The sequence below is a fragment of the Pseudophryne corroboree genome, chromosome 4, assembly GCF_028390025.1.
Source record: "Pseudophryne corroboree isolate aPseCor3 chromosome 4, aPseCor3.hap2, whole genome shotgun sequence".
Classification (NCBI taxonomy): domain Eukaryota; kingdom Metazoa; phylum Chordata; class Amphibia; order Anura; family Myobatrachidae; genus Pseudophryne; species Pseudophryne corroboree.
This window is the reverse complement of record NC_086447.1, coordinates 616,859,168-616,884,646: the sequence shown is the minus strand read 5'-3', so window position 1 is coordinate 616,884,646 and position 25,479 is coordinate 616,859,168. Positions and strand designations below refer to the sequence as shown.

The 25,479-nt window shown below is 47.2% G+C and overlaps 1 protein-coding gene across 7 annotated transcripts in view; it reads left to right on the top strand.

Annotated features, from left to right (window-relative positions):
• The window catches only part of ZDHHC14 (zinc finger DHHC-type palmitoyltransferase 14), a 336,275-nt gene that overhangs the window by 178,799 nt on the left and 131,997 nt on the right, over positions 1–25,479 (top strand). For all 7 annotated transcript variants that reach the window (XM_063917666.1, XM_063917664.1, XM_063917662.1 and 4 more), the window contains one exon: positions 18,275–18,435. In XM_063917666.1, the coding sequence (XP_063773736.1) occupies positions 18,275–18,435 (161 nt within the window). The remainder of the gene's footprint in view (positions 1–18,274; positions 18,436–25,479) is intronic.

Sequence of the window (25,479 nt, the reverse complement as noted above, 5' to 3'; positions counted from 1 at the left end):
AACACCAAATATCAGTAAAAAAAGGACTCCAAAACCTAAAAAAAAATTGTCGGAGGAGAAGCGTAAACTTGCCAATATGCCATTTACCACACGGAGTGGCAAGGAACGGCTGAGGCCCTGGCCTATGTTCATGGCTAGTGGTTCAGCTTCACATGAGGATGGAAGCACTCAGCCTCTCGCTAGAAAACTGAAAAGACTCAAGCTGGCAAAAGCACCGCAAAGAACTGTGCGTTCTTCGAAATCCCAAATCCACAAGGAGAGTCCAATTGTGTCGGTTGCGATGCCTGACCTTCCCAACACTGGACGTGAAGAGCATGCGCCTTCCACCATTTGCACGCCCCCTGCAAGTGCTGGAAGGAGCACCCGCAGTCCAGTTCCTGATAGTCAGATTGAAGATGTCAGTGTTGAAGTACACCAGGATGAGGAGGATATGGGTGTTGCTGGCGCTGGGGAGGAAATTGACCAGGAGGATTCTGATGGTGAGGTGGTTTGTTTAAGTCAGGCACCCGGGGAGACACCTGTTGTCCGTGGGAGGAATATGGCCACTGACATGCCTGGTGAAAATACCAAAAAAATCAGCTCTTCGGTGTGGAAGTATTTCAACAGAAATGCGGACAACAGGTGTCAAGCCGTGTGTTGCCTTTGTCAAGCTGTAATAAGTAGGGGTAAGGACGTTAACCACCTCGGAACATCCTCCCTTATACGTCACCTGCAGCGCATTCATAATAAGTCAGTGACAAGTTCAAAAACTTTGGGCGACAGCGGAAGCAGTCCACTGACCAGTAAATCCCTTCCTCTTGTAACCAAGCTCACGCAAACCACCCCACCAACTCCCTCAGTGTCAATTTCCTCCTTCCCCAGGAATGCCAATAGTCCTGCAGGCCATGTCACTGGCAATTCTGACGAGTCCTCTCCTGCCTGGGATTCCTCCGATGCATCCTTGCGTGTAACGCCTACTGCTGCTGGCGCTGCTGTTGTTGCTGCTGGGAGTCGATGGTCATCCCAGAGGGGAAGTCGTAAGCCCACTTGTACTACTTCCAGTAAGCAATTGACTGTTCAACAGTCCTTTGCGAGGAAGATGAAATATCACAGCAGTCATCCTACTGCAAAGCGGATAACTGAGGCCTTGGCATCCTGGGTGGTGAGAAACGTGGTTCCGGTATCCATCATTACTGCAGAGCCAACTAGAGACTTGTTGGAGGTACTGTGTCCCCGGTACCAAATACCATCTAGGTTCCATTTCTCTAGGCAGGCGATACCGAAAATGTACACAGACCTCAGAAAAAGAGTCACCAGTGTCCTAAAAAATGCAGCTGTACCCAATGTCCACTTAACCACGGACATGTGGACAAGTGGAGCAGGGCAGGGTCAGGACTATATGACTGTGACAGCCCACTGGGTAGATGTATGGACTCCCGCCGCAAGAACAGCAGCGGCGGCACCAGTAGCAGCATCTCGCAAACGCCAACTCTTTCCTAGGCAGGCTACGCTTTGTATCACCGCTTTCCAGAATACGCACACAGCTAAAAACCTCTTACGGCAACTGAGGAAGATCATCGCGGAATGGCTTACCCCAATTGGACTCTCCTGTGGATTTGTGGCATCGGACAACACCAGCAATATTGTGTGTGCATTAAATATGGGCAAATTCCAGCACGTCCCATGTTTTGCACATACCTTGAATTTGGTGGTGCAGAATTATTTAAAAAACGAGAGGGGCGTGCAAGAGATGCTGTCGGTGGCCAGAAGAATTGCTGGACACTTTCGGCGTACAGGCACCACGTACAGAAGACTGGAGCACCACCAAAAACTACTGAACCTGCCCTGCCTTCATCTGAAGCAAGAAGTGGTAACGAGGTGGAATTCAACCCTCTATATGCTTCAGAGGTTGGAGGAGCAGCAAAAGGCCATTCAAGCCTATACAATTGAGCACGATATAGGAGGTGGAATGCACCTGTCTCAAGCGCAGTGGAGAATGATTTCAACGTTGTGCAAGGTTCTGATGCCCTTTGAACTTGCCACACGTGAAGTCAGTTCAGACACTGCCAGCCTGAGTCAGGTCATTCCCCTCATCAGGCTTTTGCAGAAGAAGCTGGAGACATTGAAGGAGGAGCTAACACGGAGCGATTCCGCTAGGCATGTGGGACTTGTGGATGGAGCCCTTAATTCGCTTAACAAGGATTCACGGGTGGTCAATCTGTTGAAATCAGAGCACTACATTTTGGCCACCGTGCTCGATCCTAGATTTAAAACCTACCTTGGATCTCTCTTTCCGGCAGACACAAGTCTGCTGGGGTTGAAAGACCTGCTGGTGAGAAAATTGTCAAGTCAAGCGGAACGCGACCTGTCAACATCTCCTCCACATTCTCCCGCAACTGGGGGTGCGAGGACAAGGCTCAGAATTCCGAGCCCACCCGCTGGCGGTGATGCAGGGCAGTCTGGAGCGACTGCTGATGCTGACATCTGGTCCGGACTGAAGGACCTGACAACGATTACGGACATGTCGTCTACTGTCACTGCATATGATTCTCTCAACATTGAAAGAATGGTGGAGGATTATATGAGTGACCGCATCCAAGTAGGCACGTCACACAGTCCGTACTTATACTGGCAGGAAAAAGAGGCAATTTGGAGGCCCTTGCACAAACTGGCTTTATTCTACCTAAGTTGCCCTCCCACAAGTGTGTACTCCGAAAGAGTGTTTAGTGCCGCCGCTCACCTTGTCAGCAATCGGCGTACGAGGTTACATCCAGAAAATGTGGAGAAGATGATGTTCATTAAAATGAATTATAATCAATTCCTCCGCGGAGACATTGACCAGCAGCAATTGCCTCCACAAAGTACACAGGGAGCTGAGATGGTGGATTCCAGTGGGGACGAATTGATAATCTGTGAGGAACGGGATGTACACGGTGATATATCGGAGGATGATGATGAGGTGGACATCTTGCCTCTGTAGAGCCAGTTTGTGCAAGGAGAGATTAATTGCTTCTTTTTTGGTGGGGGTCCAAACCAACCCGTCATATCAGTCACAGTCGTGTGGCAGACCCTGTCACTGAAATGATGGGTTGGTTAAAGTGTGCATGTCCTGTTTATACAACATAAGGGTGGGTGGGAGGGCCCAAGGACAATTCCATCTTGCACCTCTTTTTTCTTTAATTTTTCTTTGCGTCATGTGCTGTTTGGGGAGGGTTTTTTGGAAGGGCCATCCTGCGTGACACTGCAGTGCCACTCCTAGATGGGCCCGGTGTTTGTGTCGGCCACTAGGGTCGCTTATCTTACTCACACAGCTACCTCATTGCGCCTCTTTTTTTCTTTGCGTCATGTGCTGTTTGCGGAGGGTTTTTTGGAAGGGACATCCTGCGTGACACTGCAGTGCCACTCCTAGATGGGCCCGGTGTTTGTGTCGGCCACTAGGGTCGCTTATCTTACTCACACAGCTACCTCATTGCGCCTCTTTTTTTGAGGTATTCAGAATAGACTGAAAATGAGTGGAAATGATGGTTTTTGAGGTTAATAATACTTTGGGATCAAAATGACCCCCAAATTCTATGATTTAAGCTGTTTTTTAGGTTTTTTGGAAAAAAACACCCGAATCCAAAACACACCCGAATCCGACAAAAAAAATTCGGTTAGGTTTTGCCAAAACGCGGTCGAACCCAAAACACGGCCGCGGAACCGAACCCAAAACCAAAACACAAAACCCGAAAAATTTCCGGCGCTCATCTCTAGTGTGCACCCTTCTCGTCAGGCACAGAAATCTAACTGAGGCTTGGAGGAGGGTCATAGGGGGAGGAGCCAGTGCACACCAGTTAGTCCTAAAGCTTTCTTTAGATGTGCCCAGTCTCCTGCGGAGCCGCTATTCCCCATGGTCCTTACGGAGTCCCCAGCATCCACTTAGGACGTTAGAGAAAATAAGAATTTACTTACCGATAATTCTATTTCTCATAGTCCGTAGTGGATGCTGGGCGCCCATCCCAAGTGCGGATTGTCTGCAATACTTGTACATAGTTATTGTTACAAAAATCGGGTTATTATTGTTGTGAGCCATCTTTCAGAGGCTCCTCTGTTATCATACTGTTAACTGAGTTCAGATCACAGGTTATACGGTATGATTGGTGTGGCTGGTATGAGTCTTACCCGGGATTCAAAATCCTTCCTTATTGTGTACGCTCGTCCGGGCACAGTATCCTAACTGAGGCTTGGAGGAGGGTCATAGGGGGAGGAGCCAGTGCACACCAGTTCGTCCTAAAGCTTTCTTTAGATGTGCCCAGTCTCCTGCGGAGCCGCTATTCCCCATGGTCCTTACGGAGTCCCCAGCATCCACTACGGACTATGAGAAATAGAATTATCGGTAAGTAAATTCTTATTCCCCCCCCCCCATTTTGTTTTTGTTTGTTTTTCCTATTCCACCCCACTGTGTGCTTTTTCTGTAATGTTTACCTCCACTGATTGCACACCCTGCCATTGCACCTTCATACAGTGTACATCATACTACTACACAAGTGTCAGTTTTCCCATATATGCACTGCGCCGTTGTATGGCTCACCTCCCACAGTGTAACCTTCTAAGTGCGCCAAACATGGCTGCCTCATCTGGTTTGCTTGTGGATGGGATGAAAAATACATGGACCTGGTGGTATTGTTGGAACCCTACTCTGAATTATAGGACTCTGAAATCACCCCCATTTCTCTAACGTCCTAGTGGATGCTGGGAACTCCGAAAGGACCATGGGGGCTAGCGGCTCCGAAGGAGGCTGGGCACTCTAGAAAGATTTAGGACTACCTGGTGTGCACTGGCTCCTCCCACTATGACCCTCCTCCAAGCCTCAGTTAGATTTTGTGCCCGGCCGAGGTTGGATGCACACTAGGGGCTCTCCTGAGCTCTTAGAAGAAAGATAGATAGTCTTAGGTTTATTATTTTCAGTGAGACCTGCTGGCAACAGGCTCACTGCAGCGAGGGACTAAGGGGAGAAGAAGCGAACTCGCCTGCTTGCAGCCGGATTGGGCTTCTTAGGCTACTGGACACCATTAGCTCCAGAGGGATCGACCGCAGGCCCAGCCTTGATGATCGGTCCCGGAGTCGCGCCGCCGTCCCCCTTACAGAGCCAGAAGCAAGAAGATGGTCCGGAAAATCGGCGGCATGAAGACATCAGTCTTCACCAAGGTAGCGCACAACACTGCAGCTGTGCGCCATTGCTCCTCTCACACTTCACACTCCGGTCACTGAGGGTGCAGGGCGCTGGGGGGGGGGGGGCCCTGAGGCAGCAATAAAAACACCTTGGCTGGCAAAAATACCTCAATATATAGCCCCAGGGGCTATATATGAGGTAAATACCCCTGCCAGATTCCATAAAAAAGCGGGAGAATAGGCCGCGGAAAAGGGGCGGAGCTATCTCCCTCAGCACACTGGGCGCCATTTTCCCTCACAGTTCCGCTGGAAGGAAGCTCCCTGGCTCTCCCCTGCAGACTACTCTACAGAAAAGGGTAAAAAAGAGAGAGGGGGGGCATTTAATTTGGCGCAGTATATAGTTATATTAAAAAGCAGCTATAAGGGACATAACTCAGTTAGTCCCTGCCTTATATAGTGCTCTGGTGTGTGCTGGCATACTCTCACTCTGTCCCCCCATTTGTGGGTCCTGTCCTCTATATAGAGCATTCCCTGTGTGTGTGGAGTGTGTCGGTACGGCTGTGTCGACATGTTTGATGAGGATAATGAGGTGGAGGCGGAGCAGATGCCTTTAGAAGGGATGTCACCCCCTGGGGGGCAGACACCTGAGTGGATGTGCTTATGGAAAGAAATGAGTGCACGTATAGACTCATTACATAAGAAATTTGACGACATGCCGACTGCGGGACAGCCGAGTTCTCAGCTCGTGCCTGTCCAGGTGTCTCAAAAGTCATCAGGGGCTCTGAAACGCCCGCTAGCTCAGATGGCACAAGTAGATGTCGACACGGATACGGACACCAGTGTCGACGACGATGAGTCAAATTTAATGCCCATTAAGGCCATTCACTGCATGATTGAGGCAATGAAAGAGGTGTTAAATATCTCTGATTTACATCCAGGTACCACAAAAAAGGGTATTATGTTTGGGGAGAAAAAACTACCTGTAGTTTTTCCCCCGTCAGATGAATTAAATGAAGTGTGTGAAGAAGCGTGGGCTTCCCCTGATAAGAAATTGGTAATTCCTAAGAAGGTACTAATGGCGTTCCCTTTCCCGCCAGAGGATAGGTTACGTTGGGAAACACCTCCTAGGGTGGATAAAGCGCTCACACGTTTGTCTAAAAAGGTGGCACTACCGTCTCAGGATACGGCCGCCCTTAAGGAACCTGCTGATAGAAAGCAGGAGGCGATCCTGAAGTCTGTATATACACACTCAGGCATTATACTTAGACCAGCTATTGCGTCAGCATGGATGTGCAGTGCTGCCGCTGCGTGGTCGGATAAACTGTCAGAAAATATTGACACACTAGACAGAGACACGATTCTGCTAACAATTGACCATATCAAAGACTCAGTCTTATATATGAGAGATGCACAGAGGGAAGTCTGCCGGCTGGCATCTAAAATAAGTGCATTGTCCATCTCTGCTAGGAGATGCTTATGGACTCGCCAGTGGACTGGAGATGCAGATTCCAAAAGGCACATGGAAGTTTTGCCTTATATGGGGGAGGAATTATTTGGGGATGGTCTCTCCGACCTAGTTTCCACAGCAACGTCTGGGAAGTCAGCATTTTTACCCCATGTCCCCTCACAGCCTAAGAAGGCGCCATTTTATCAGGTTCAGTCCTTTCGGACCCAGAAAAACAAGCGGGGAAAAGGAGGGTCTTTTCTCTCTAGAGGCAGAGGTAGGGGAAAAAGGCTGCAACAAACAGCAGGTTCCCAGGAGCAAAAGTCCTCCCCCGCTTCCTCTTCCAAGTCCGCCGCATGACGGTGGGGCTCCACAGGCGGAGCCAGGTACGGTGGGGGCCCGCCTCATGAATTTCAGCGATCAGTGGGCTCGCTCACAGGTGGATCCCTGGATCCTTCAAATAGTATCTCAGGGGTACAAGCTGGAATTCGAGGCGACTCCACCCCACCGGTTCCTAAAATCTGCCTTGCCGATTGCTCCCTCAGGCAGGGAGGCGGTGCTAGCTGCGATTCACAAGCTGTATTCCCAGCAGGTGATAATCACGGTACCCCTACTTCAACAAGGCCGGGGTTACTATTCCACACTATTTGTGGTGCCGAAACCGGATGGTTCGGTGAGACCCATTTTAAATTTTAAATCCTTGAACACATACATAAAAAAATTCAAGTTCAAGATGGAATCGCTCAGGGCGGTTATTGCAAGCCTGGAGGAGGGGGATTACATGGTATCGCTGGACATCAAGGATGCTTACCTGCATGTCCCCATTTACTATCCTCCCCAGGAGTACCTCAGATTTGTGGTACAGGATTGCCATTACCAATTCCAGACGCTGCCGTTTGGACTCTCCACGGCACCGAGGGTATTTACCAAGGTTATGGCGGAAATGATGATACTCCTTCGAAAAAAGGGAGTTTTAATTATCCCATACTTGGACGATCTCCTAATAAAGGCACGATCCAAGGAACAGTTGTTAGTGGGAGTGGCACTATCTCAGGAAGTGCTGCGCCAGCACGGCTGGATTCTGAATATCCCAAAGTCACAGCTGGTCCCGACGACACGTCTAATGTTCCTGGGAATGATTCTGGACACAGTCCAGAAAAAAGTGTTTCTCCCGGAGGAGAAAGCCAGGGAGTTGTCTTCTCTAGTCAGAGACCTCCTAAAACCAAAACAGGTATCGGTGCATCACTGCACGCGGGTCCTGGGAAAGATGGTAGCTTCTTACGAAGCAATTCCATTCGGCAGATTCCATGCCAGGATTTTTCAGTGGGACCTGTTGGACAAGTGGTCCGGATCGCATCTTCAGATGCATCGCTTGATAAACCTGTCCCCAAGAACCAGGGTGTCTCTTCTGTGGTGGCTGCAGAGTGCTCATCTTTTGGAGGGCCGCAGATTCGGCATACAGGACTGGGTCCTGGTGACCACGGATGCCAGCCTACGAGGCTGGGGGGCAGTCACAAAGGGAAGAAACTTCCAAGGACTATGGTCAAGTCAGGAGACTTCCCTTCACATAAATATTCTGGAACTAAGGGCCATTTACAATGCCCTAAGTCAAGCAAAATCCCTGCTCCTACACCAGCCGGTGCTGATCCAGTCAGACAACATCACGGCAGTCGCCCATGTGAATCGACAGGTATTGAGAATAATTAGAAAGCGGGGTGTAAACACAATTCTCGTGGTTCCGGATTGGCCAAGAAGAGCGTGGTACCCGGAACTTTTCCCCCCAGATTTTAACATTCCCCAATCCACCAATTTGCGCCCATACGTTACAGCTATTTTTCAGTGATTTGCAGATCATTTTCAGCAAATACAGATCTGCTAATCTTGAAAGGCTCATCAGTTTACTAAAAATGGTCTGCAAATCTGCTGATTCTTACCATACACTAGCAATCTACAGCCCCAATTGATCTGTGATATCCAACATGTTGGACAACCTGATTTAACAATCCCAAATGATTTTTAGTCTGAATATGTGATCTGTGAACCTCATACATTGCAGATTTATTTATAGAATCATCTGCAAATTGCTGCAATCGGTTGCTGCTGCTTTGGGGCTTTTGCACAGGTTCTGTGGCTGATTAAAGCCAGGGGAAATTCAGGCTTGAAGTCAGTCAGCCACATGACCTGTGTAATTCATTAGAGTACCAGTTTAATGGGATAGTATGGTAAGTGTGATGACGGCACTCGGGTATAAAAGCACACGAGGCAGAACTATGCCAACGTTTCAATGATTTAATTCATCAAAACATTGACTTGGTTCTGCCTCTTGTGTGCCTTAATACTGGACTGCCGCCGTCATTGGAATCTATATTTGAACCCTCTGCCAGGGTGAGGGAGCCGGGGAACTGTTACTTACTTACTTACATACATGCATACATGTATGTATGTGTGTGTGTGTGTGTGTGTGTGTGTGTGTGTGTATATGTATATATATATATATATATTTCTCTAACGTCCTAGTGGATGCTGGGGACTCCGTAAGGACCATGGGGAATAGACGGGCTCCGCAGGAGACAGGGCACTTTAAGAAAGAATTAGGACTACTGGTGTGCACTACCTGGTGTGCACTGGCTCCTCCCTCTATGCCCCTCCTCCAGACCTCAGTTAGAATCTGTGCCCGGCCGAGCTGGGTGCACTTTAGTGAGCTCTCCTGAGCTTGCTAATAAAGTATTTTGTTAGGATTTTTTATTTTCAGAGAGATCTGCTGGCAACAGGCTCTCTGCTACGTGGGACTGAGGGGAGAGAAGCAGCCCTACTCACAGAAGATAGGTCCTGCTTCTTAGGCTACTGGACACCATTAGCTCCAGAGGGATCGAACACAGGAACGCACCCTTGGTCGTCCGATCCCGGAGCCGCGCCGCCGTCCCCCTCGCAGAGCCAGAAGGCGGCGTGTGAAGCAAGAAGACGTCAAAAGCGGCGGCAGAAGACTCCAGTCTTCATATTAGGTAGCGCACAGCACTGCAGCTGTGCGCCATTGCTCCCACATCAAACCCACACACTCCGGTCACTGTAGGGTGCAGGGGGGGGGGGGGCCCTGGGCAGCAATTAAGTACCTCTTGGCATAAAAGGGCATATATACAGTTGGGCACTGTATATATGCATGAGCCCCCGCCATTATTTTGCACAAAATCGCGGGACAGAAGCACGCCGCTGAGGGGGCGGGGCTTCTTCCTCAGCACTCACCAGCGCCATTTTCTCTCCACAGCTCCGCTGAGAGGAAGCTCCCCAGGCTCTCCCCTGCAGATTCACGGTAGAAAGAGGGTAAAAAGAGAGGGGGGGCACATAAATTTAGCGCAATATCAGTATATACAGCAGCTACTGGGTAAACACTAAGTTACTGTGTAATTCCTGGATCATATAGCACTGGGGTGTGTGCTGGCATACTCTCTCTCTGTCTCTCCAAAAGGCCTTGTGGGGGTTCTGTCCTCAAATAGAGCATCCCCTGTGTGTGTGGTGTGTCGGTACGCTTGTGTCGACATGTTCGACGAGGAAGGCTATGTGGAAGCAGAGCAGGTGCAGATGAATGTGGTGTCTCCGCCGACACCTGATTGGATGGATATGTGGAAGGTGTTAAATGATAATGTAAACTCCTTGCATAAAAGGTTGGATAAAGCTGATGCCTTGGGACAGTCAGGGTCCCAACCCATGCCTGATCCTACAGCGCAGAGGCCGTCAGGGTCTCAGAAGCGCCCACTATCCCAAATTGTTGATACGGATATCGACACGGATTCTGACTCCAGTGTCGATGGCGATGATGCAAAGTTGCAGCCTAAAATGGCTAAAGCCATCCGCTACATGATTATAGCAATGAAGAATGTATTGCACATCTCAGAGGAAAACCCTGTCCCTGCCAAGAGGGTTTATATGTTTGGGGAGAAAAGGCAAGAAGTGACTTTTCCCCCTTCACGTGAGTTAAATGAGTTATGTGAAAAAGCTTGGGATTCTCCTGATAGGAAAATGCAGATTTCCAAACGGTTACTTATGGCGTATCCTTTCCAGCCAACGGACAGGTTACGCTGGGAATCCTCCCCTAGGGTAGACAAAGCTTTGACACGCTTATCTAAGAAAGTAGCCCTGCCGTCACAGGATACGGCCGCCCTAAAAGATCCTGCGGATAGAAAGCAGGAAGGTATCCTGAAGTCCGTTTATACACATTCAGGTACCCTACTAAGGCCGGCAATTGCGTCGGCCTGGATGTGTAGTGCTGTAGCAGCATGGACAGATACTCTGTCTGAGGAGCTTGATACCTTGGACAAGGATACTATATTGCTGACCCTGGGGCATATAAAAGACGCTGTCCTATACATGAGGGATGCCCAGAGAGACATTTGCCTACTGGGCTCTAGAATAAATGCAATGTCAATTTCTGCCAGAAGGGTCCTGTGGACTCGGCAATGGACAGGTGATGCCGACTCAAAAAGCACATGGAGGTTTTACCTTATAAGGGTGAGGAATTGTTTGGGGAAGGTCTCTCGGACCTAGTTTCCACAGCTACGGCTGGGAAGTCAAATTTTTTGCCATATATTCCCTCACAACCTAAGAAAGCACCGTATTACCAAATGCAGTCCTTTCGATCACAAAGAGGCAAGAAAGTCAGAGGTGCGTCCTTTCTTGCCAGAGGCAGGGGTAGAGGAAAGAAGCTGCACAATACAGCTAGTTCCCAGGAACAGAAGTCCTCCCTGGCTTCCACTAAATCCACCGCATGACGCTGGGGCTCCACAGGTGGAGCCAGGAGCGGTGGGGGCGCGTCTCTGAAATTTCAGCCACCAGTGGGTTCGCTCACGGGTGGATCCCTGGGCTATACAGATTGTGTCTCAGGGATACAAGCTGGAATTCGAAGTGATGCCCCCTCACCGTTACCTCAAATCGGCCCTGCCAGCTTCCCCCATAGAAAGGGAAGTAGTGTTAGCGGCAATTCACAAATTATATCTCCAGCAGGTGGTGGTAAAGGTTCCCCTCCCTCAACAGGGAAGGGGCTATTATTCCACAATGTTTGTGGTTTCGAAACCGGACGGTTCGGTCAGACCCATATTGAATTTAAAATCCCTGACCATTTACCTGAAAAGGTTCAAGTTCAAGATGGAATCGCTCAGGGCGGTCATTGCTAGCCTGGAAGAGGAGGATTTTATGGTGTCTCTGGACATAAAGGATGCTTACTTGCATGTCCCCATTTATCCACCTCATCAGGAGTACCTCAGATTTGTGGTACAGGACTGTCATTACCAATTCCAGACGTTGCCGTTTGGTCTGTCCATGGCACCGAGAATATTTACCAAGGTAATGGCAGAAATTATGGTGTTTCTGCGAAAGCAAGGAGTTACAATTATCCCATACTTGGACGATCTCCTCATAAAGGCGAGGTCCAGAGAGCAGTTGCTGATCAGCGTAGCACACTCTCGGGAGGTGTTACAACAGCACGGCTGGATTCTGAATATTCCAAAGTCGCAGCTGATTCCTACGACGAGTCTGCCCTTCCTGGGCATGATTCTGGACACAGACCAGAAGAAAGTGTTTCTCCCGGAGGAGAAGGCCCAGGAGCTCGTGACTCTGGTCAGAGACCTCTTAAAACCAAAGCAGGTGTCGGTGCATCTATGCACACGAGTCCTGGGAAAGATGGTGGCATCGTACGAAGCCATTCCCTTCGGCAGGTTCCATGCGAGGACCTTTCAGTGGGATCTGTTGGACAAGTGGTCCGGATCGCATCTTCAGATGCATCGGCTGATCACCCTATACCCCAGGGCCAGGGTGTCTTTTCTGTGGTGGCTGCAGAGTGCTGGTGACCACGGATGCAAGCCTCCGAGGGTGGGGGGCAGTCACTCAGGGAAGAAACTTCCAGGGGCTGTGGTCAAGTCAAGAGACTTGTATACACATCAATATCCTGGAACTAAGGGCCATATACAACGCCCTGAGTCAAGCGGAGCCTCTGCTTCGCAACCAACCGGTGCTGATTCAGTCAGACAACATCACCGCAGTGGCTCATGTAAACCGCTAGGGCGGCACAAGAAGCAGGGTGGCAATGGCAGAAGCCACCAGAATTCTTCGCTGGGCGGAGAATCACGTGCAAGCACTGTCAGCAGTGTTCATTCCGGGAGTGGACAACTGGGAAGCAGACTTCTTCAGCAGGCACGACCTCCTCCCAGGAGAGTGGGGACTTCATCAAGAAGTCTTCACACAGATTACAAATCGATGGGAACTGCCACAGGTGGACATGATGGCATCCCGCCTCAACAAAAAGCTACAAAGGTATTGCACCAGGTCAAGAGACCCTCAGGCGATAGCTGTGGACGCACTAGTGACACCGTGGGTGTTCCAGTCGGTTTATGTGTTTCCTCCTCTTCCTCTCATACACAAGGTGCTGAGAATCGTAAGAAAAAGAGGAGTGAGAACAATACTCATTGTTCCGGATTGGCCAAGAAGGGCTTGGTATCCGGAACTGCTAGAAATGCTCACAGAGGACCCATGGCCTCTGCGCCTCAGACAGGATCTGTTGCAACAGGGGCCCTGTCTGTTCCAAGACTTACCGCGGCTGCGTTTGACGGCATGGCGGTTGAACGCCGGATCCTAGCGGAAAAAGGCATTCCAGATGAGGTTATTCCTACGCTGATAAAGGCTAGGAAGGACGTGACAGCAAAACATTATCACCGTATATGGCGAAAATATGTTGCTTGGTGTGAGGCCAGGAAGGCCCCTACAGAGGAATTCCAACTGGGCCGTTTCCTTCACTTCCTACAGGCGGGAGTGACTATGGGCTTAAAATTAGGGTCCATTAAGGTCCAGATTTCGGCCCTATCCATTTTCTTTCAAAAGGAACTGGCTTCTCTTCCTGAAGTTCAGACGTTTGTAAAGGGAGTGCTGCATATCCCGCCCCCTTTTGTGCCACCAGTGGCACCTTGGGATCTTAACGTGGTGTTGAGTTTCCTGAAATCTCACTGGTTTGAGCCACTTAAGACCGTGGAGTTAAAATATCTCACGTGGAAAGTGGTCATGCTATTGGCCTTAGCTTCGGCTAGGCGTGTGTCTAAATTGGCGGCTTTGTCATGTAAAAGCCCCTATCTGGTTTTCCATATGGACAGGGCAGCGTTACGGACTCGTCCGCAATTTCTGCCGAAGGTGGTGTCATCCTTTCATTTGAACCAACCTATTGTGGTGCCTGCGGCTACTCGTGACTTGGAGGATTCCAAGTTACTAGATGTAGTCAGGGCTTTGAAGATTTATGTACCCAGAACGGCTGGAGTCAGGAAAACTGACTCGCTGTTTACCCTGTATGCATCCAACAAGCTGGGTGCTCCTGCTTCAAAGCAATCTATTGCTCGCTGGATCTGTAACACGATTCAGCAGGTTCATTCTGCGGCTGGATTGCCGCATCCAAAATCGGTAAAAGCCCATTCCACAAGGAAGGTGGGCTCTTCTTGGGCGGCTGCCCGAGGGGTCTCGGCATTACAGCTTTGCCGAGCAGCTACTTGGTCGGGTTCAAACACCTTTACAAAGTTCTACAAGTTTGATACCCTGGCTGAGGAGGACCTTGAGTTTGCTCATTTTGTGCTGCAGAGTCATCCGCACTCTCCCGCCCGTTTGGGTGCTTTGGTATAATCCCCATGGTCCTTACGGAGTCCCCAGCATCCACTAGGACGTTAGAGAAAATAAGATTTTACTTACCGGTAAATCTATTTCTCGTAGTCAGTAGTGGATGCTGGGCGCCCGTCCCAAGTGCGGACTACTTCTGCAATACTTGTATATAGTTATTGCTTAAATAAGGGTTATGTTATGGTTGCATCAGGTTTGTCTGATGCTCTGTTGTTGTTCATACTGTTAACTGGGTAAGTTTATCGCGAGTTATACGGTGTGGCTGGTATGAGTCTTACCCTGGATTCCAAAATCCTTTCCTTGTACTGTCAGCTCTTCCGGGCACAGTTTCCTTAACTGAGGTCTGGAGGAGCCAGTGCACACCAGTAGTCCTAATTCTTTCTTCAAGTGCCCTGTCTCCTGCGGAGCCCGTCTATTCCCCATGGTCCTTACGGAGTCCCCAGCATCCACTACGGACTACGAGAAATAGATTTACCGGTAAGTAAAATCTTATTTTATATATATATATATATATATATATAGTGAATGCCAAATTGCTTTCTCACAAATATTTAAAATGCGCGCTCTAATATATATTGCAGGCGCCAGGCGCATCTTATTACCATATACGATTGCGCTATACATTGCAAAATACTGCATCTCATAAGAGAAAACAATACACCCACACATTATCTGCGTTCCAAAGCTCATTGATGTATATATTTGTTATTAAAAGGATATGGATTCAATATATTGCAATGTACAGTATACCTATAGTTACAACTCATACAGTAAGCAGTTAATACATACAGTTACAGCAAATACATCACCATATTTTTCTCGTATAAAAGTCTCTCCATATCACTCGCTCTCTTTCTGTAAAATCATGCTGGGACTCCATCTTACGCTGAGACCAAAACAGGAACTAATCTGGCAATACCTCCATCATCGTCTAGTCCAAAACACAGCTACTGACCTCCTGTGTGATCAGCAATGTGTTATCTAGTTTCTGGGGGAGGGGACTCACTCATTCATGATGTGTCACTAGTCTCTTTGTATATGCTGAACAGGTTCAGCCTTGGGGACGTCCAAAGGGGCTGGCCTGAGCTTCCTGTCCACTACCTGTTTGGAATATCTATTGTTCTAATAAAAGTGATTTTAGCTTACATACATTTAATCATAATTATTTGTTGCAATGTCCTACAACTTTATAACAAGTATCAAATGAATCTACACATTAATCTGCTTGCTTTAATACCAAATATGACAGGTGTATCTGGTTTCGTTCAAATAATACACATACATGACATTACTTCATTATATAATTTTAAATCATCATGATGTCTGGCGCTTGATATTATTATAATTATGTACTGTATGAAATAAGTGTCGAATCCATCTCTGTGGCATGTCCGTGTAAATGCGTGTGTTGCCATATATTGCTGTGCTCGCTGCGCGTATTTGCAAGTATAGCGACTCATATGTGTGTAGTTTGTATGTTCTTTTTATGTAAGATTTTTTGACTTCGACAAAATATATATAAATACATATATATAAATAAATGTATATGTATGTATATATATTATATATATAAAAACCTTCCGCAAATGTAGTTAGTGAGGTTGCAATTTGGTTTAGCTGTTTAAATATTTAAAAATCCTCACATAGTTTTGTATAGCTTCATGTCCTTAAAATCAGAAAATGCCCGTGGCTGGGCAACATTTCCCAGATACTGCTTTAAAGCTAAGCTAATGGTTTTAGAAATTAATTATCCACTTGAATAGGCAGTTTTAGAATAATCTGTTTTTTAAGCATGTAGTTTTGTTTTGCTCAGTAAAAATAATGTATTTTAACTCACCAGTTGCTATATTTATTGTAAAAAGAATATATGGTTTTGAGGATTCCACAATATACTGAAATGCATGTATTTAGTTATAACTGTTGAACGAACATATAGGGGCCGATTCAATTGTTTTGGCCATCTAAAAATCCCATCTAAATGGGACTGTTTAGATGCCTAAACAATTAAAAAAAAAAATTCAATTGTGTTTGGACGCCCTTGCATGTCGCGCCCAAACAGACAGGGTTTAGCCGTCTAAAATGACTAAACCCGTCTAAACTCCCTGCTTTGAGTTCGGATGCCCAAAGTGCTCAGTTTCCACACATCTTTTCTCGCACCGATGATGATGATGATGATGATTAGTATTAGTATTTATTATTATTTAGTATTTATTATTATTTAGTATTATTATTATTTAGTATTATTATTATTTAGTATTATTATTATTAGTATTTATTATTATTATTATTATTATTATTATTTAATTTATTGATTTTTTTTTTATTTTATTTTTGTGCAAATATTCCAACAGTGCTGAACTGGTCATGTTGCTTCAGATATAATAAGTGGCAAAGTTTGATTGTATGTATGAAACCAATAAATATATGTAATCTAGTTTCCAATAATCTGGCATTCCTCGTGTTCACATATAATAAGAGTATATTGCCGGGTGCCCTCCATGACGGACGGGTCCCAATGTAACTCGCAAAACTGCGGCACTCCGGTCAAAGATCACTCGATAAAACAGGCTTGTTTACATCGTTTCAGTGTTGTTTATTGACTCTTTTTTTTTTTTCTTTTTTTTTTTTCAAGCAGGTTTACTGCTTGAAAAAAGCGGCAACAAGCCTGTTTTATCGAGGGAGCTTTGACAGGAGTGCCGCCATTTTGTGAGTTTTATAGAAGCGGGGCACACCAATGCACTTACCACTCATAGGGTGGGGTGCATGTAACACAGCACTCTCCACCCCAGAAGCGGGGTACACAACTGCACTTACCACTCATAGGGTGGGGTGTATGTAGCCCATGATGACATCACTCAAATATATAGAGAACCAAGCACTCACGCAAGTAAGCTCACTGACCCTCAACAACACTTCAATCAAATATTATATATATATATATATATATATATATTTATTAGTGTTCACTCTAGGAGTGAAAAGGGGCATGGCGCCAGACTCCGGGGGCATATGTGCGTGCGGCCACGCAAATTAGGGGGCGTGGCCACGCCTACGTCATTTTAGGGGGCGGTGCGGCCCACAGACGCTACTATAGAGAGCATCTGTGGCCGGCGACGTCACTGTTGGGGGCGTGCCCAGCACCTCCGTCGGTGCTGGGCTTCCCCCAGCTCTCACAATGCGTGAATGGATGCCGCGCGCATGCGCACGGCATCTATACACGCCGGGAGGGCAGAAATCGGGCGGCTGTTCTAGCAGGGCGCCGCAAAAGGGGCAGGGCGGGTTTTGCCTGCTAAAAAACGGGCAGGGCTTATAACTATATTTCTATATGTATCTAGATCTATAAAACAGTATTAAGAGTTGGCTTTAGAATTATATAGTTATTAGCCAAGATTCAGTACAGTAGTAATATATTTAGTACATTTGTATGCATATTACACTGAAGAACTCCATTGGTCACCACTACTTAATTAAATTTAATATTTGGTGCTCATGGGAAATACTTATGAAAGAAGATATATGCTTTTAATTTACTATTAGTAACTGAGGGGCAGATGTATTAACCTGGAGAAGGCATAAGGAAGTGATAAACCAGTGATATATGCAAGGTGATAAAGGCACCAGCCAATCAGCTCCAATATGTAAATAACAGTTAGGATTAACAGCCACATTGACAGAATTAACAGCCACATTGTGAACAGTGCCAGTGTATAAAATGTTAGAGGTATAAAAGTTTCTAATGACATGGGGCATTATCACTTGCAGCCTGCTACATATACCTTGCCCTCAGTGTAATTTAATTTACCTTTGTATTGTGTTTTGTGCGCCACAATTTATTGATTTGGCATAAAAGTATTTAGAGGAATAATTTCAATCCACTCCAATTTAAGTTTAATTTAATCAGAATTCGATAATGTTGGATTCAAGCTACCAACAGATGGTAAATAGGCCTACAATTATATTTACAAAATATATTAACTACTAATTCATATGATATTCTGCCTTTTGAACTATCCTATGTCTAGATCATTTTACATAACTGCATCTTCTTATTCCTTGCAGTTGTCCTTATTTGGCAGGAAAGATTACTCCTGCAATTCCTGTGATAGGTGGAATCCTTGTGTTCTTTGTGATGGGGACCTTACTGAGAACTAGCTTTAGTGATCCGGGTGTTCTCCCTCGTGCCACTTCTGATGAGGCAGCAGATCTGGAAAGACAAATAGGTAACTAAATTAACGTTTAAAATGTTTTCGAAGCTTTGTTTTTATACCTCTGTATTGCCAGATTATTTATACATACATACATACATACATACATACATACATACATACATACATTTAAAAGCTCTCCAAATTAAGTATGTAATCTCTTTGAAAGACACACAAGGGGGTGGCGATTCAATTGTTTTTCCCAGCGGCTGTTTCTAGTGGGCGCCTGACAGAGCAGTTCAATTGTTGCTCTTTTTGGGTGGGAATGCCGCTGGGGCGCACACATTTCTGCTCACAGCCTCCTGAGGTGGCAAGAAGAAATGTAAGGTAACTCCATGTTTTGGGTGTTCTAACCAGGACTTAATCTGGTGTATTTGAACACGTCTGTTAATGGGCAATAATGGGTACCCAAAATGATTGCATTAATTGAATCGTCAGGCACCCCTTAATTGGTGCGGTGAAAAAAAACAATTTAATTCCACACCATGGAAAGAACCGTCCTTAATAACATCCACAATTATCTTCTGGACGATTTGGAGAGCAAAATATATAGGGTTTGCCTTGTTGATATAATGGGGTCTATTTACTAAACCTTGGATGGAGATAAAGTACCATTCAATCAGCTCCTAATTGCCAGGCTGGGTTTGAAAAATGACAGTTACGAGCTGATTGGCTGGTATTTTATCTCCGTCCACTTTATCTCCGAGGCTTAGTAAATAGACCCCATAACGTCTAAGGAAAGTGGATGTTTCCATAATAAAACTTAACCTTAAATTTCTCTGAATTGCATATCAAACTGTATTGTTAATGTATTTACTTATTACCAGTTATTTATATAGCGCGCACATTCCGCAGCGCTTTACAGAGAATATTTGACTATTCACATCAGCTCCTGCCACAGTGGAGCTTACAATCCATATTCCCTACCACATGTGTATGCACACACATTCGCACTATAGTTAACTTTGTTGGGATTTTAAAATTGACGTGTAAAGTTCGATAGGGTCCTTTGAGGCTGGGGGTGGAGCTTATTGATGTTGTTACCTATTTAAACTCACTATTGTCATTTCACCTGTATCCTGACGAAAGAGTTTAAGTAAAGAACTCTAAAACGTTGACCACTGTGGGAGAGTCGTTGCGATCTTTATTCAGACGCCTGAGTGCCGCCTCACGGTATATATGTTGATTCCGACTTTGAGTAGGAGTGTGGAAATTTGGAGAGCATCGGCACACATTACTTGTACAGATGAGGAGTGCCGGCTACCAAAGAACCTTGTACGATTGAGAGGTAACAATTATCCCGTAATCTACTCTAGCAAGGCACCCTATCGAACTTTACACATCAATTTTAAAATACTGTCATGGATGTACACTTGTAACCTCGTAGGGGATAAACAAGTACTTTTTTTCACTGTCATTTGTGTGGTTTCATATTGAAGATTGTTCACCAAGCACAGCAGCAGGCTACAATGGAATTAATTGAACAGACATCAGCTGGGATTCGGCTTCAACTGGGAGACACTTTCAGCTTCTCCGAGGGAGACGCAGCTACTATATTGTACACCGAGCAACTAGGATATAAATTAAGTACCAGCAATCTTGACCATTTTCGTGAATGGGCTCAAATAAAGAGGAGAGAAATCGACTACCTTTATCATGCAATCACCTTATCTGAATATCATCGCAACAAAAGAATACCAAGGGGATTTTGCATTAAAAATACTGCCATTCCACACAAAGCAGGTTTATCAGCAGTGAGACAAGTTATTACACACAATCCCAAATATCAAGGTCCTGATGTGGCGTTCTTGAACTTACACTCTCTAAGAATTATTTTTTCTTTGATGGAAATTTTTATTTACAAACTGCGGGATGTGCTATGGGATCTCCGGTAGCTCCATCCTTAGCCAATTGTTACATGATTCAGACTGAACGAGAATTTTTTTCCACTAACCCAAACATTTACACTAATTTTCTCTGACGTCCTAAGTGGATGCTGGGACTCCGTAAGGACCATGGGGAATAGCGGCTCCGCAGGAGACTGGGCACAACTAAAGAAAGCTTTAGGACTACCTGGTGTGCACTGGCTCCTCCCACTATGACCCTCCTCCAGACCTCAGTTAGAATCTTGTGCCCGGCTGAGCTGGATGCACACTAGGGGCTCTCCTGAGCTCCTAGAAAGAAAGTATATTTTAGGTTTTTTTTTTTACAGTGAGATCTGCTGGCAACAGACTCACTGCAGCGAGGGACTAAGGGGAGAAGAAGCGAACCTACCTAACTGGTGGTAGCTTGGGCTTCTTAGGCTACTGGACACCATTAGCTCCAGAGGGATCGACCACAGGACCCGACCTCGATGTTCGGTCCCGGAGCCGCGCCGCCGGCCCCCTTACAGAGCCAGAAGCAAGAAGTGTTCCGGAAAATCGTCGGCAGAAGACTTCTGTCTTCAACAAGGTAGCGCACAGCACTGCAGCTGTGCGCCATTGCTCCTCATGCACACCACACACTCCGGTCACTGATGGGTGCAGGGCGCTGGGGGGGGTGCGCCCTGAGGGCAATATAATACACCTTGGCTGGCAAATCATCACAATATATAGTCCCAGGGCTATATATGTGATAAATTACCCCTGCCAGAATCCATGAAAAAAGCGGGAGAAAAGTCAGCCGAAAAAGGGGCGGGGCTATCTCCCTCAGCACACTGGCGCCATTTTTTCTTCACAGTGCAGCTGGAAGACAGCTCCCCAGGCTCTCCCCTGTAGTTTTCAGGCTCAAAGGGTTAAAAAGAGAGGGGGGGCACTAAATTTAGGCGCAATATGTGTATACAAGCAGCTATTGGGGGAAAAATTACTCATAGTGTTAATCCCTGCATTATATAGCGCTCTGGTGTGTGCTGGCATACTCTCTCTCTGTCTCCCCAAAGGACTTTGTGGGGTCCTGTCCTCAGTCAGAGCATTCCCTGTGTGTGTGCGGTGTGTCGGTACGGCTGTGTCGACATGTTGGATGAGGAAGGTTACGCGGAGGCGGAGCAGAGGCCGATAAATGGGATGTCGCCCCCTGTGGGGCCGACACCAAAGTGGATGGATAGGTGGAAGGTATTAACCGACAATGTCAACTCCTTACATAAAAGGCTGGATGACGTAACAGCTGTGGGACAGCCGGCTTCTCAGCCTGCGCTTGCCCAGGCGTCTCAAAGGCCATCAGGGGCTCAAAAAACGCCCGTTACCTCAGATGGCAGACACAGATGTCGGCACGGAGTCTGACTCCAGTGTCGACGAGGTTGAAACATACACAATCCACTAGGAACATCCGTTGCATGATCTCGGCAATGAAAAATGTGTTACACATTTCTGACATGAACCCAAGTACCACATAAAAGGGGTTTTATGTTTGGGGAGAAAAAGCAGCCAGTGTTTTGTTCCCCCATCAGATGAGTGAATGAAGTGTGTAAAGAGCGTGGGTACCCCCGATAAGAAAATGGTAATTTCTAAAAAGTTACTGCTGGCGTACCCTTTCCCGCCAGAGGATAGGTCACGTTGGGAGATATCCCCTAGGGTGGATAAGGCGCTCACACATTTGTCAAAAAAGGTGGCACTGCCGTCTTGGGATACGGCCACTTTGAAGGAGCCTGCTGATAAAAAGCAGGAGACTATCCTGAAGTCTGTATATACATACTCAGGTACTATACTGAGACCTGCATTTGCCTCAGCATAAATAGTGCTGCTGCAGCGTGGTCTGATACCCTGTCAGATAATATTCATACCCTAGACAGGTATAATATTTTGCTAACATAGAGCATATTAAAGACGTCGTCTTATATATGAAGGATGCACAGAGGGATATTTGCCGGCTGGCATCCAGAATTAATGCAATGTCCATTCTGCCAGGAGGGTATTAGAGACCCGGCAGTGGACAGGTGATGCTGCCTTTAAAAGGCACATGGAGATTCTGCCTTATAAGGGTGAGGAATTGTTTGGGGATGGTCTCTGGGACCTCGTATCCACAGCAACAGCTGGGAAGAAAAATTTTTACTTCAGGTTTCCTCACAGCCTAAGAAAGCACCGTATTTTCAGGTACAGTCCTTTCGGCTTCAGAAAAGCAAGCGGGTCAAAGGCGCTTCCTTTCTGCACAGAGACAAGGGAAGAAGGAAAAAGCTGCACCAGACAGCCAGTTCCCAGGATCAAAAATCTTCCCCCGTTTACTCTGAGTCCACCGCATGACGCTGGGGCTCCACAGGTGGAGACAGGTGCGGTGGGGGCGCGTCTCGGGAACTTCAGGGACCAGTGGGCTTGCCCACAGGTGGATCCCTAGGTTCTGCAAGTAGTATCACAGGGATACAGGCTAGAGTTCGAGGCGACTCCCCCTCGCCGTTACCTCACATCAGCCTTGCCTGCTGCCCTCGGAGAAAGGGAGGTAGTACTGGCGGCAATTCACAAGCTGTACTTCCAGCAGGTGAAATCAAGGTACCCCTTCTTCAACAAGGCCGGGGTTACTATTCCAAAATGTTGTGGTACCGAAACCAGACGGTTCGGCGAGACCCATTCTAAAATTGAAATCCTTGAACACATATACGAAGGTTCAAGTTCAAAATGGAATCGCTCAGGGCGATTATTGCAAGCCTGGAGAATTTCATGGTATCACTGGACATCAAGGATGCTTACCTGCATGTCCCTATTTACCCTCTTCACCAGGAGTACCTCAAAATTGTGGTACAGGATGGTCATTACCAATTTCAGACGTTGCCGTTGGTCTGTCCCCGGCACGAGGGTATTTACCAAGGTAATGGCCAAAATAATTATCCCGTGCTTGGACGATCTCCTTATAAAGGCGAGGTCCAGGGAGCAGTTGTTCGTTGGAGTAGCACTATCTCGGGAAGTGCTACAACAGCACGGCTGGATTCTGAATATTCTAAAGTCGCAGCTGGTTCCTACGACGCGTCTACTGTTCCTGGGTATGGTTCTGGACACAGAACAGGATAAAAAGGGTTTCTCCCGGAGGAGAAGTCCTAGGAGTTGTCGTCTCTAGACAGAGACCTCCTAATACAAATACAGGTGTCGGTGCATAAATGCACGCGAGCCCTGGGAAAGATGGTAGCTTCTTACGAAGAAATTCCATTCGCCAGGTCCCATGCAAGGATCTTCCAGTGGGATCTGTTGGACAAGTGGTCCGGGTCGCATCTTCAGATGCATCGGCGGATAACCCTGTCTCCAAGGGCCAGGGTGTCGCTGTTGTGGTGGCTGCAGAGTGCTCATCTTCTAGGGGGCCGCAGATTCGGCATACAGGACTGGGTCCTGGTGACCACGGATGCCAGCCTTCGAGGTTGGGGGGCAGTCACACAGGGAAGAAACTTCCAAGGACTATGGAAAAGTCAGGAGACTTCCCTACACATAAATATTCTGGAACTAAGGGCCATTTACAATGTCCTAAGTCAGGCTAGACCCTGCTTCAACACCGGCCGGTGCTGATCTAGTCAGACAACATCACGGCGGTCGCTCATGTAAACCGACAGGGCGGCACAAGAAGCAGGATGGCGATGGCAGAAGCCACAAGGATTCTCCGATGGGCGGAAAATCATGGGTTAGCACTGTCAGCAGTGTTCATTCCCGGAGTGGACAACTGGGAAGCAGACTTTCTCAGCAGACACGACCTCCACCCGGGAGAGTGGGGACTTCATCCAGAAGTCTTCCAAATGATTGTACACCGTTGGGAAAGGCCACAGGTGGACATGATGGCGTCCCGCCTCAACAAAAAGCTACAAAGATATTGCGCCAGGTCAAGGGACCCTGAGGCGATCGCTGTGGACGCTCTGGTAACACAGTGGGTGTACCAGTCGGTGTATGTGTTCCCTTCTCTGCCTCTCTTACCCAGGGTAATGAGAATAATAAGGAGGAGAGGAGTAAGAACTATACTCATTGTTCCGGATTGGCCAAGAAGAGCTTGGTACCCAGAACTCCAAGAAATGATCTCAGAGTACCGATGGCCTCTGCCTATCAGACAGGACCTGCTGCAGCAGGGGGCCTGTCTGTTCCAAGACGTACCGCGGCTGCGTTTGACGGCATGGCGGTTGAACGCCGGATCCTGAAGGAAAAGGGCATTCCGGAGGAAGTTATCCCTACGCTAATTAAAGCTAGGAAAGAAGTGACCGCAAACCATTATCACCGCATATGGCGGAAATATGTTGCGTGCCGTGAGGCCAGGAAGGCCCCAAAGGAGGAATTTCAGCTAGGTCGATTTCTGCACTTCCTACAGTCAGGGTGACTATGGGCCTAAAATTGGGTTCCTTTAAGGTCCAGATTTCGGCTCTATCGATTTTCTTCAAAAATAGAACTGGCTTCACTGCCTGAAGTTCAGACTTTTGTTAAGGGAGTGCTGCATAGTCAGCCCCCGTTTGTGCCTCCAGTGGCACCGTGGGATCTCAACGTGGTGTTGGATTTCCTGAAGTCGCATTGGGTTGAGCCACTTAAATCCGTGGAGCTACAATACCTCACGTGGAAAGTGGTCATGCTGTTGGCCTTGGCGTCGGCCAGGCGTGTATCAGAATTGGCGGCTTTGTCATGCAAAAGCCCTTATCTGATTTTTTTATATGGATAAGGCGGAATTGAGGACTCGTTCCCAATTCTTTCCTAAGGTGGTATCAGTTTTTCATGTGAACCAACCTATTGTGGTGCCTGCGGCTACTTGGGACTTGGAGGATTCCAAGTTACTGGACGTAGTCAGGGCCCTGAAAAGTATATGTTTCCAGGACGGCTGGAGTCAGGAAAACTGACTCGCTATTTATCCTGTATGCACCCAACAAGCTGGGTGCTCCTGCTTCTAAGCAGACTATTGCTCGCTGGATCTGTAGCACGATTCAGCTTGCACATTCTGCGGCTGGACTGCCGCATCCTAAATCAGTGAAAGCCCATTCCATGAGGAAAGTGGGCTCTTCTTGGGCGGCTGCCCGTGGGGTCTCGGCTCTACAACTTTGCCGAGCAGCTACTTGGTCGGGGTCAAACACATTTGCTAAATTCTACAAGTTTGACACCCTGGCTGAGGAGGACCTACAGTTTGCCCATTCGGTGCTGC